Source organism: Chelonoidis abingdonii, chromosome 11 (assembly GCF_003597395.2).
Source record: "Chelonoidis abingdonii isolate Lonesome George chromosome 11, CheloAbing_2.0, whole genome shotgun sequence".
Lineage (NCBI taxonomy): Eukaryota > Metazoa > Chordata > Testudines > Testudinidae > Chelonoidis > Chelonoidis abingdonii.
In genome coordinates this window covers 51,784,855-51,797,635 of record NC_133779.1, presented here as the reverse complement: position 1 = coordinate 51,797,635, position 12,781 = coordinate 51,784,855, and the positions used below count along the sequence as shown (strand labels likewise).

The following is a 12,781-nucleotide window of genomic DNA, read 5'->3' as shown; positions in this document are numbered from 1 at the left end:
CACACACGATAACTGGACAGAAGTTGGACTAAATAGGGATTGCCTCTTACCTCAGCTATAATTAGCACAAATAACTATTTAATGTGAGAAATCACGTGTTTTCCCTGTCGGTATTTGTTTCCAAGTTGTAATTAACAAAGATTGTTGGGGGGTAATATCAGACTTTTATTCTTCTGGGTGAAAAGTTCACGTTCCAGAAAATAAATTCCATCCCACAGACCACATTTTTTATAGCTGCTGGGAAGCTCTATTTCCTTATCTATTGCCTAGAATGGTGACCTCTTTTAAGTGTGAGTGGTTCTAAGTTCTAAATTACGTAAAGTTAGTGCTTTTGGCAGGTGGCAGATTGACAACCCCAAGCCCTTAGTTTACCCACAGAACAGGTATAGGGTGTAGGCAATGAAAAGGCAAGCAGCTTCCACATGCTGCTCTGCCAGTGTGCCTCAGCCGTGACTCGGAGAAAACCCCCTCTAGGAAAAAGAGAAGAGTTCATTTTTCTTGATCCTGCAGTTGTTGGTGCCTCTGCTGATAAAGAGACCAATTCATAGACCCAAGGCCAGAAGGGACCACTATGGCCTTCCAGCCCGATCCCCTGCACAGCGCAGGCCACAGAATGTCACCCACCCACTCCTGTAACAACCCCTAACCTATGTCTGAGTTATTGAAGTCCTCAAATCGTGGTTTAAAGACCTCAAGGTGCAGAGAATCCTCCAACAAGTGACTCGTGCCCCATGCTGCAGAGGAAGGCGAAAAACCTCCAGGGCCTCTGCCAATCCGCCCTGGAGGAAAATTCCTTCCCAACCCCAAATATGGCGATCAGTTAAACCCTGAGCATGTGGGCAAGACTCACCAGCTAACACCCAGGAAAGAATTCTCCGTAGTAAAACAGATCCCACCCCATCTAACATTCCATCACAGATCATTGGGCCTATTTACCTGCTAATAATTGCCATGGTGAAGGTGATTTTATGATGTGCACACTTTACCCACTGGAAATTGAACAAAAGCCACCAGTAACTACTTTTAATACAGCATTTTCAAATATCACCTAAACTTGGCTGGACTTGAGATCAAGGGAATAAAAAGAAGAGAAGCCATTGTTTTGTTTCTTTAAATAAATAAAATAAACCACTGAAGAACCTTCTCTTTTTGCTTCCACTCTCCAAAATTAAATATATTTCATTGTTATTTTGCTTTAGAAGAAGAGTGTTTATCACTGTAACAAGTGTCGTCTGCAATTCCTATTTGCCAAGGATAAAATTGAACACAAGCTGCAGCACCACAAAACGTTCCGAAAGCCCAAACAGCTAGAAGGACTGAAACCTGGAACCAAGGTAAGGAATCCAAGCTAGACAGCAGCCCTCGCTCCTCCTCCTCCATTTTCTCAGAAGTATATCAACACTGTCAATATGTACCTCCTAAAAATTCCAACAGCATTTTTCTACCAGTTTTTACTAGATGCCATAAAACAGGTGTTTGCAGAATGTGGAGCACTTCAAATCTACACCTGTTGGAATAGACTGATTCCACCTGCCATTCCATGTTAAATTGAGCAGACCATGGCAAAGCTGAGGAGCAGAGATCAGGAGTGGGGCAGCACGTGTCTTAAGATATGCAAAGCTGAGGTGTAGCCTGTATCTGTCATTTGCTGCAGGTTACAATTAGAGCATCTAGAGGACAGCCGCGGACAGTGCCAGTATCTTCGAATGATGCGCCACAGGGCACCTTGCAGGAAGCCACTTCACTGACGACTTCCTCGGACCCCCAGCCCATCTTCCTGTACCCACCTGTCCAGAGGAACATCCAGAAGAGAGCAGTCAAGAAAATGTCAGAACTTCTTGCTAAGTTTCAAATTAAAAGGTTGTTAAAGAAAATGCAGTCAGCTATGTTATGCCACCATTGATGGCAGACTGCTCCTCGGCACTGTGCCGTTTCGGCTTGTTCACTGCCAGGAAGAACTATCGTGCCAGGAGAAGCCAGCTTTCCACAAGACCAGGATTAAGTCAAATTATTAAAACAGTTTTGTTTTTTTTTTAATTTTCTCTTTTGTGGGGTTTTCCCTGTAGAGAACCCAGAGGAGCCTCTCTCTTTCTCTTCCCCCTCTAATCCTGTCTTCCTCAGAGGTCCCACACGGCAGCCCTAATTTTTCTGGTTAGGGCAGTCCACTGCATTTGAGTACATGGCATAAGAGTGGTTCCTTAATGAGGTGTCACAAATGGGGAAACTAAAGCCTAACACTAAAACAATTTATATAGCTAGGGCTGAAAGTATAGGTCAGAGGAGATTAGTTTGACTGCATTTTTCTTCTGGAAGTTTGCCTCTGTCAATGACAGTCTTCACGATTTGCTGATTAGCTTTATCTTTTGTGTCTGAGAGGGTTTGTAGTAACAAGAATTGTAACTCCCCGAGGTATCTGTACAGCCACTGATGAGAATGTCCCCTTTCATCTGCAGGAGTGTCCTGGGGAGGCAGACGTGCTTGGAGTGCAGCTTCGAAATCCCAGATTTCCCAAACCACTTTCCTACCTACGTCCACTGTTCGTTGTGTCGTTATAGCACTTGCTGCTCCAGAGCATATGCCAACCATATGATCAAGTAGGTGTAAAAGGACTCTCTAGAAAAGCAAACCTTTCTAATACACTGGAACCTCACCCCACCCCTTTTGATTGTCATTCTCCTTTACTGGGGCATCAGCAAGTTCCAGTTCGCTAGAAGTGGGTTATAGAGCAGTGTCCTTGTGGCTTGTATCAACGCAGTGGGTGGTAATGGGTTTCTTTATACACCTGTCTAAATGAGATGAGAGAACAGTTGAGGGCAAAGGCTGGATGAGGATTAGTCTCAGTGGATTTCAGCTCACATAAGGGACATATAAATACACATATGCACCCCAACGCCTTTTAATTTGCCAGCCACCTCGAAATATCCCGTCTAACTTTTGCAACTGCCCTCCGCATTCAGAATCAGGATTTGGTGATCCTGCTCTAGACCATTGGCCCTAAATACCTCTCCAAGTTCTTAAGCATCAGTGACTGTGGCAAATAACACATTACTAGGTGAGAACTTTCATTAACTGCCCTCTGGTGCAAATCGCTGAGAGGTGTGGGTTTCACAGCTGAGATATTGCTGTCTTGCTCCTAAAACAGGTTCCAGTATATAGTTAATTGAAAGATGTAGTTAATCTGTTATCTTGTGATCAAAAATGAGTTCGTGCTACACTTACACAAGCCTACAGATCCTAGAAAACGACGGATGCAGCACAGTTGCCCCCAGAGCCAGGATCAAGCAGTTTAATCAGGGATAGGAATCCCATTCTCCTGAAACCTTAATTGAAAGATAGGGAAACTTACAACAGAATGATTCTAAAATAGGATCAGATTTCTCTGAATAAGTGTGCATGATTTTTTGTCTGGCTTAAATATGCAGAATAATCTTGAGCCTCTAGTAAATATCCTTGTTTTTTATCTTGCAGCAACCACGTTCCTCGGAAGAGTCCAAAATACTTGGCCTTGTTTAAAAACTATACTGCCTGGTAATGCCAAACTTGATTACATCTTATTTTAATTTCCTAACCATCTAAAGTGATTTATTTTCTGATCTTCTAACTCTGGCATGTTCTGTAATTATCCACTTTCTCAAGAAGATCCAATATTTTTTTTCTGTAATAGCAAAAGAAGTGTTTAAACAGAGCACAAGATCCTAGGTCATATTTTACCCTCAATAACCTGCAACTCCTAATGACTTCTTAGGGCAGGTCTACACTACAGCCCGGATCAATGCTCTGAGATCGATCCACCAGCAGTCGATTTAGCGGGTCTAGTGAAGACCCACCAAATCGACAGCAGATCACTCTCCAGTTGACCCCTGTACTCTACCGCTGATGAGAAGAGTACTTAAGTCAGTGGGAGAGTTTCTCCAATCAACCACCCGCTTTGTAGAGCCCACAGTAACTCGACCTAAGGTATGTCAATTCCAGCTATGTTATTCACATTGCTGAAGTTGAGTAGCATAGATTGACTTACCGCGGTGGTGTAAGTATACATGTGGCACATAATGGGAAATGCACTTATGCAGTTGAAGGCAGAATTTGGTCATAAGAATGTAAGAATGGCCATACTAGGTCAGATCAGTGATCTATCCCAGACCAGTATCCTGTCTTCCAATAGTGGCCAGTGCCAGAAGCTTCAGAAGGAGAGAACAGAACAAGGCACTGAGTGATCCACACCCTGTCATCCAGTCCCAACTTCTTTTAGGACAGCCAGAGCATGAGATTGCATCCCTGACCGTCTTAGTTAATAGCCATCGATGGATCTATCCTCCAGGAATTTTATCTAATTCTTTTTTTAATCCAGTTATACTTTTGGCCTTTACAACATCCCCTAGCAATGACTTCCCCAGGTTGACTGTGTGGTGTGTGAAGAAGTACTTCCTTATGCTTGTTTTAAACCTGCTGCCTATTACTGACCCCTGGTTCTTGTCTGAAGAGGTGAATAACACATCCTTATTTGCTTTCTCCACACCATTCATGACTTTCTAAACCTCTATCATATCTCCCCTCAATTGTCTCCTTTCCAAGCTGAGCAGTCCCGTCTTTTTAATTTCTCCTCATATGGAAGCTGTTGCATCCCCCTAATAATTTTTGTTGCCCTTCTGTGTACTTTTTCCAATTCTAATCTATCTTTTTTGAGATGGGATGACGACAACTGCACGCAATATTCAAAGTATGGGCATACCATGTTTTTATATATGGTAGTATTATGATATTTTTTGTCTTATTATCTCTCTCTTTTCTGATGGTTCCCAACATTCTGTTTTTTGACTGGCGCACACTGAACAGATGTTTTCAGAGAATTATCCACGATAACTCCAAGATTGCTTTCTTGTGTGGTAACAGCTAATTTAGACACCATCATTTTGTATATATACTCGGAATTATGTCTTCCAGTGTGCATTACTTTGCATTTATCAACATTGAATATCATCGGCCATTTTGTTGCCTAGTCACCCAGTTTTGTGAGATCCCTTTGTAACTCTTTGCCATCTGCTTTGGACCAAACCATCTGGAGTAATTTTGTATCATCTGAAAACTTTGCCAACTCACTGTTTTACCTTCTTTTCCTAATCATTTATGACTGTTAAAAAGCACTAGTTCCAGTATAGATCTTTGGGGGACCCTGCCGATTACCTTTCTCCACTGTGAAAACTGATAATTTAGTCCTACTCTTTGTTTTCTATCTTTTAACCAGTCACTGATTCAGGAGAAGAACTTGCCTCTTTTTCCCATGACTGCTTACTTTGCTTAAGAGCCTTTGATGAGGGACCTTGTCAAAGGCTTTCTGAAAGTTGAAGTACAATATGTGCACTAGGTCACCCTGGTCCATATGTTTGTTGACCCCCTCAAAGAATTCTAATAGATTGGTGAGACATGATTTCCCTTTATAAAAGCTGTGTTGGGTCTTCCCCAACGTATCGTGTTCATCTGTGTGTCTAATAATTCTGTTCTTTACTGTAGTTTCAACCACTTTGCTGGTACTGAAGTTAGGCTTACCAGACTGTAATTGCCAGGATTGCCTCTGGAGCCTTTTTCAAAAATTGCCATCACATTAGCTCTCCGCCACTCATCTGGCACAGAGGCTGATTTAAATGATAGGTTACATATCCCAATTAGTAGTTCTGCAATTTCATATTTGAGTTATCTCAGAAATCTGGTCCTGGTGACTTATTTCTGTGTACAGTATCAGTTTGTTCCAAAACTTCCTCTACTGACACCTCAATCTGGGACAGTTCCTCAGATTTGTCATCTTAACCACACCTGAGTCATTTTATTTTTTTTTTATCTTCCTTACATCCTCTCCAGTGAAGAGCGATGCAAAGAATTCGTTTAGCTTCGCCTCAATGACCTTGTCGTCTTGAGTGCTCCTTTAGCACCTCAGTTGTCCAGTGGCCCTGCTGATTGTTTGGCCAGCTTCCTGCTTCTGATGTACTTTTTATTTATTTATTTATTTTACTTTTAGTTCTTCTCTTTTACTGTTGCTCTTCAAATTCTTTTTTGACCTGCCTAATTATGCTTGCCCAGAATGTATGTTCCTTTCTGTTTTCTTCACTAGGAGTTGACTTTTAGTTTTTAAAAGATGTCTTTTTGTCTTTAATCGCCTCTTTTACTCTGTTGTTTAGCCATGGTGGCTTTTTTCTTGTCCTCTGTTTTTTTTGGGAGCGAGGATACATTTAGTTTGAGCCTCTTATGGTGTTTTGTTTTGTTTTTTTAAATTCCATGCAGCTTGCACACATTTCACTTTTGTGACTGTTTCTTTTAATTTCCGTTTAACTAGCCTCCTTCTTTTTATGTCGTTCCGCTTTTTGAAGTTAAGTGCTACTGTAGTGGGTTTCTTAGGTATTTTCTCCCTTATAAGGATGCTACATTTAATTACATTGTGGTCCCTGTTACCAAGTGGTTCATTTGTATTGACCTCTTGGAACAGATCTTGTGCTCCACTTAAAACTAAATCAAGAATTGCCTCTCCCCCTGTGGGTTCCAAGACTAGCTGCTCCAAGAAGCAGTCAGTAATGGTGTCTAGAAATTTTATCTCTTCATCCCATCCTGAGGTGACATGTACCCAGTCAATAAGGAGGTAATATTAATGGGGGATTTCAACTAAGATTTCTGGTTTTATAGCCTCTTTAGTCTCCATGAGAACTTTCCTTATCTCTTTATTAATAGTTGTTGCTTTATATGAAATGCATATATTTGTTGTGATGCTGGTGTTCTTAAACGCTCTTTTTCTCTTCCCCCTCCTAGCGGGGTAAAGTTGGCTTGTGCCTCCTGTCTTTTTGCAACATCTGAAGGTGATGCAATGGCCAAGCATCTGGTCTTCAACCCATCACATGAGTTCAGTAACATCATTTTCCGAGGTAAGAGTTTGAAATGAAGCAGAAATGTCACATTATACTGTAGTGTAATAGTAATGTTGGGCATAATGCAATTATTTATACACCATGAGCCAGATGCTTTCCTGGTATATCTATTTGGGATTGATTTGGCCTAGTATTCCTCTAGCTTTCCATGCTATTTATATGTAAAACATAGAGTAGATTCATAGATTCAGTCAGAAGGAACCACTGTGATCAGCTACTTTGACCTGCTGTATAACCCAGGTCATAGGACATGTAGGTAGATGTTTAGTGTTGTGGACCCTTCATAACAGAATGAGAGAGTTTGTCTGTTCTGGAGGTTTGGGGGGTTGGTTTAATATCTCCTTTCCTTTTTTGCGTATAATTACAGTTGTATTGCTGTGGGACTCATCCAGGGGCTGCATGAATGTTGTTAATAAGTTATTCTTCCTCTGAAAGACTGTTGAACCAGTGAGAGGCTAAGAGGCACTGTACTGCTGCTGAAGTTACAATTTTGGATGGGGCTTAAGACTTGTATCCTGTTTGCTTATCATTAAATATCCCTATTACATTTTGCTAAAGGAAGGTTTACCTCCAATGGCCTGGCCAAATTCCAATTTACTGGCCTATATCCGGCCTAACTATATTCCTCCTGTGACTTCAAATGAATACAGTATTTCTCTGCTGGTTTTAGTGGTCATTGTCTAGTGTCATTGTGCATTGTTAACTGCTGTGCATCAACCCAGAGGTGGCTGCGTTTCAGTGTTGAATACAGTGATTACTCATACTATGGGTATGAAATTATACATATAAAGTGTTCGCAAATTGTGTTGAGATCCTTCAGGATGACTGGCGCTGTAGAGGTACAAGATCACCATCCTAGAAAAATGATTTTTGTTGTTTGTCTTTGATGTGTGCAAACTAACCTCCGAATATTTCTTTTTTCAGGGCCCACTTGGATTTCACATTCAAGGTAAACCGTTTGACATCTCTGATCTGCCAAATACTCTTCTAGTTTTTGTTCCCTGTTTTTGTTTTTCTTGTTTTAAGCTGGTTCTTTGTGTTCTCTCCCTTCAAGGCACAGCCAGCCCCATGACGGAAGCATGAAGAATATATACTCCACCTATCCCCCAAGTAAAGCTGCTACTGTGAAATCAAAGCCTTCGTTACCTGAGAAGGATGAGTTGGAGCCTGAAGCCGTGTCAGAGGCATATAAGAGACCTGTAGTTAGTCAGGAGGAAGAGTGCTTAAATATTGATGATCAAGAAGAAGAACAGCCACCAAAAGAGCCCGAACCTGTAAGCAAAAAGGAACAACTGTCTGTGAAAAAGCTTCGTGTCGTATTGTTTGCTTTGTGTTGCAACACTGAACAGGCAGCAGAGCACTTCAGGAATCCTCAGAGGCGTATCAGGCGCTGGCTGCGGAGGTTTCAAGCTTTCCAAGAAGACAACTTAGCATCTTTGTCAGAGGGCAAGTACCTCAGCTTAGAGGCTGAAGAGAAACTAGCAGAGTGGGTCCTCACACAAAGAGAGCAGCAGCTGCCGGTGAATGAGGAAACTCTCTTTCAGAAGGCAACCAAGATTGGCCGGTCCCTTGAGGGGGGCTTCAAGATCTCCTACGAATGGGCAGTGAGGTTCATGCTCAGGCACAACCTCAGCATGCACACCCGCAGAGCGGTGGCTCACCCTCTTCCCAAAGACGTAGACGAAAATGCCAGCTGCTTCATTGAGTTTGTGCAGCGGCAGATCCACACCCAGGACCTGCCGCTCTCTATGATCGCAGCCATTGATGAGATCTCTCTTTTCCTTGATGTGGAGGTACTGAGCAGCGACGACAGGAAAGAGAATGCGTTGCAGACAGTGGGGACCGGGGAGCCCTGGTGCGACGTTGTCCTCGCTATCTTAGCTGACGGCAGCATTCTGCCAACGCTAGTGTTCTACAGGGGTCACGTAGAGCAGCCTGCCAATGTGCCGGAGTCTATTATATTGGAAGCAAAGGAGAATGGGTACAGCGATGACGAAATCATGGAGTTGTGGTCTTCTAGAGTATGGCAGAAGCACACGGAGTGCCAGAACAGCAAGGGCATGCTGGTGCTGGATTGCCACCGAACACATCTGTCTGAAGAGGTACTTTCCTTACTGAATGCATCCAGTACTCTGCCAGCTGTAGTCCCTGCTGGCTGCAGCTCCAAAATCCAACCCCTGGATGTGTGCATAAAAAGGACTGTGAAAAACTTCTTGCATAAAAAATGGAAAGAGCAAGCCAAGGAAATGGCAGACTCCACATGTGACTCGGACATTCTCCTCCAGCTGGTTTTATGCTGGCTGGCGGAGGTTCTGGAAGTCATTGGTGACTGTCCTGAACTCGTGCAGCAGTCCTTCCTTGTGGCTAGTGTGCTGCCTGGCCCTGATGGCACGGCCAACTCTCCCACACGCAATGCTGACATGCAGGAGGAGCTGATCGCCTCTCTGGAGGAGCAGCTGAAGCTGAGCGATGAGCTGCAGGACGAAGAAGTTGGATTCCAGGATAGGACCCGTGCTGAAGAATCTACAGACCCAGAAATCCTCCACCAGCTCTTTGAAGGGGAAAGCGAGACTGAATCCTTCTATGGCTTTGAAGATGCTGATTTGGATCTGATGGAAATCTGAGCACTAATCTGAGAATCATGATCCAGAAAGGGTTATTTTTTAAATAAATGTTGGATGAGACCATTACACTTCCCTGTGGATTTGTGGGATTAGGAAATTTGTAGGTGATCACTCAGATTAATAGCCATTTATGCTGTTCATTTATAAGTTTTGTGCTTTTTTTAAAAAAAAAAAAATCACTGTGTTGGTATTTTCTGACGCTATATTGTGGGTGAATATTTTTGCGTTTTCTTTACCTCACTGTATCATAGTTTTCTGTTTTATTGTGCAAAAATGTTTTGAATTATACTACATCGTCAATGTGACCATTTATAAAGAAAGGAAAAAAAATATGTAGCTAATGAACCAGTATATAAATCTTTTGGTTGTCTTAACACAGATTTTTTTTTTATTATTATTATTTTTTTTAACACTTGACCCAGAGATTTAGGTTTCTGTAGTAACTTTAGATATGAATTATTGCTTTAATGTGTGAAACCTTCTAATATTGGCCATTGAGATTTGGGTTTTTGTTTCTTTTTTAAAAAAGGAAAAAGAAGAGCAATGACTTTGCTTGTGAATCTTGACACGGGGTAAAACACAAGCGATAGAATTTTGCCTGTTCAATGCCAGCAACGGTTCTTTGGAGCCATTAGTATTTGAACTGGGGTTGAACTGAGATCTGTATTTAGGGAGTTAGGTGCAGTGTTAAAGCCAGCCTCTCGTTTTTGAGTAGACTTCATGACAACTGGAGAACACACTGTGTGATGGTTTCATTCCTCCACCCAAGAAACCATCTGACGCCCACCCACCTTGCTCCAAAGAATTACTGACAGAGGGTACATGATGGAAGAGACAAGCCAAGCCTGTCTTGATCTTCCTGTACAATAGATGGAGCTAAAACTATATGGACCATTAAACAACCTTTTTAAACTACTAGTAGTTGATAAACCTGCTTTAACCAGTGGCATCAGACACTACGTTCCTTAGAATTAGAAAATCTGATTTCATGAAACAAACTGTGATGTGCACAAAAGGAAGACATTTGTTTTTATTTTTCACTGCCAGCTTAAATTTTTCTACAATTTGCATGTTTGAGGGTTTTTAATTGTATGTATTATGGTATAAACTGAAAGCATTTTGACATACAAAAATCAGAAGCACCTGCACCTTTCTGTTTCCATAAAGGTTTTTGAGAACCTTCCCTATTACCTAAGGAAAGCAGGAGGCAGCATGTGCAGACCTGTAAATGGTTCATCTTTAAAGTGTACATAAGTGGAACATTTAATAAAACCAGGGAAATGGATTTATAAACATGTGTTTTTATTATGGAGAAGTATTTAACTCTTGTAAATTTGATAGAAAAGTACATATTATCCTAAATTAATTCTCTTGCTCTTCTCAATTCTGCAAAAAATGTGAAGCTGATGAAATTTTTGTTTGACATGATCAATTCCTGATTTGATTCAATTTGTACACAAATCCCCTGCTTGGGAAGGGACTCAGTAGCTCACTTGTGTCTGGAAAAAAAGGCAGAGATGGGATAGTAATGAAATGGGTTTACATGTAGCTAACACTTAGAGCCTGATTCTGCCCTCAGTTGTACCTTGCAGCCCTCCACAATATCAATGCAACTTTAGCATTTTGGCCTCTAATTGCCTTATATTAACTAAAGTAGGTTAAGTGCGACAGCCTGTTGTCCTGAGAGTTTTTTTTAAAGAAAAGCATAAATCGTACATATTTATAGTCTACTGTAAAAACATTCATTGTATTTCATCTTTATTTGGCAATCTCTACATTCTTAAACAACAGCTTAAAGTTTTTAAGTTGTTTACCTCAGATGCTGGTAAATGGACCCTATTTAAATGAAACTTAAGCTGCAGTCATGAATTATAATTACAAGGGCAAATCAGTTGCAAAGAGATGGCCCAGTTTAAGCAGACAATTCAGTATTTTAGCTACATGTAGCTGCATTCTTTACTGTCCTCCTGATGTATTGGTTGGATAGACACACGACCTGTGATCCCAAAAAAGTGGAGGCATCTCATCTCTAAGTACTTGTATGTATCTTAAGACCATGTGTGCTATGGGCAGTTTTTTGTATGATGTTCATACCAAGTTGTATCCTACTGTGTCTCCTACTATTGTGATGAGGCCCTTTGATTACAGAGCTCTTAAAATTCCTAATTTCAAATGGTTTTAGTTCATTCAGTGTTGAGGTGAGGTTCTCTTTCAAGGGCTTCATCCAAGTCCTTTTAGAATTTGATGTTAGCAGGACCTCTTGTTAGACCAGTGAATGGTTGAGAGCTGTAAGACTGTTGAAGACCAGCCATATATACAGAATCATTTGTGAAAGTATAAGTGTGTCAGACCATCTATTTAACTGAATGAACTGGTATTTTAATTCTTTAGAGGTAATACCTTTTTGTTTCTTAAGACAGCTATAAGCTAAAGAGCAAAGGTTGTTTGTTTTTACTATTTACAAAGGTCAGTAAAGCATTAGGCCTGTTACCAGAGCACAGGCTGAGAGCTAGCAACTCAAGTTCTAATCCTGGCTCTGTGCTGATATTATGTAGCCCTGGCCAAGTCACCGGAGTCAGGCATCCGAATCCCTGCTCAACTTTAGGCACCTAAGTTTGAAAACTTGATATCCTTAACCTCTTGGTATCAAGTTTTTCCAGTCTGCACCATGGAGGAGATATTTCTCGCAGGACATTAGACTACTTAATGTTTAAGTACAAGCCTGCTCATAAAACACTCATTTGTGAGTAGTCTCTGCAAGTCTGATGGTCCTGTGTAGTGCTTAAATATGGGGACAAGAGGCACACTAGTCAACACGGTCACATGGATTTTTTTTTTCCCCTCCAGAATTACTTGTGAGGAAAAGTTGGAGCCCTGTGTTGTTATCTAGCTGGTGTAGTTTAGCACTTGCTCCATATGGTGTTAATAAAAATTGTGTTTTCATTGCACCTGGATTTAGGTAAAAACCTTTAGCTCACCTTTTAATCCATCATGATACAAATTCACGATCCTGTTTCTCAAACAGTTGTTGGTATTCCAGACTGTAGGGGCTGCCCATGTTGTTTGAGTGGTTGTCACACCTCCTGAGTACACACCTCTACTAAATGATGATGGTTTTTCTGAAATACATTTCAGTTCAGCTTCAAGGTAAATTGAGAGACTGAGGCCTACAACCAGATAGCTCTTAGTTTTGTGAGGCTGATAGTCATTCCATGGCATCCCAAACTGCTTGATGCTACACTAAAGCTT

The 12,781-nt window shown here is 41.3% G+C and overlaps 1 protein-coding gene across 12 annotated transcripts in view; it reads left to right on the top strand.

The window, feature by feature from the left end:
* POGZ (pogo transposable element derived with ZNF domain) overlaps window positions 1–10,825 on the top strand; it is a 73,018-nt gene extending 62,193 nt beyond the window's left edge. For all 12 annotated transcript variants that reach the window (XM_032768003.2, XM_032767998.2, XM_032767999.2 and 9 more), the window contains 7 exons: window positions 1,200–1,334; window positions 1,655–1,827; window positions 2,454–2,594; window positions 3,469–3,528; window positions 6,793–6,905; window positions 7,833–7,857; window positions 7,963–10,825. In XM_032768003.2, the coding sequence (XP_032623894.1) occupies window positions 1,200–1,334; window positions 1,655–1,827; window positions 2,454–2,594; window positions 3,469–3,528; window positions 6,793–6,905; window positions 7,833–7,857; window positions 7,963–9,532 (2,217 nt within the window). In that variant the 3' untranslated portion in view covers window positions 9,533–10,825. The remainder of the gene's footprint in view (window positions 1–1,199; window positions 1,335–1,654; window positions 1,828–2,453; window positions 2,595–3,468; window positions 3,529–6,792; window positions 6,906–7,832; window positions 7,858–7,962) is intronic.
* Window positions 10,826–12,781: the final 1,956 nt, after the last annotated feature.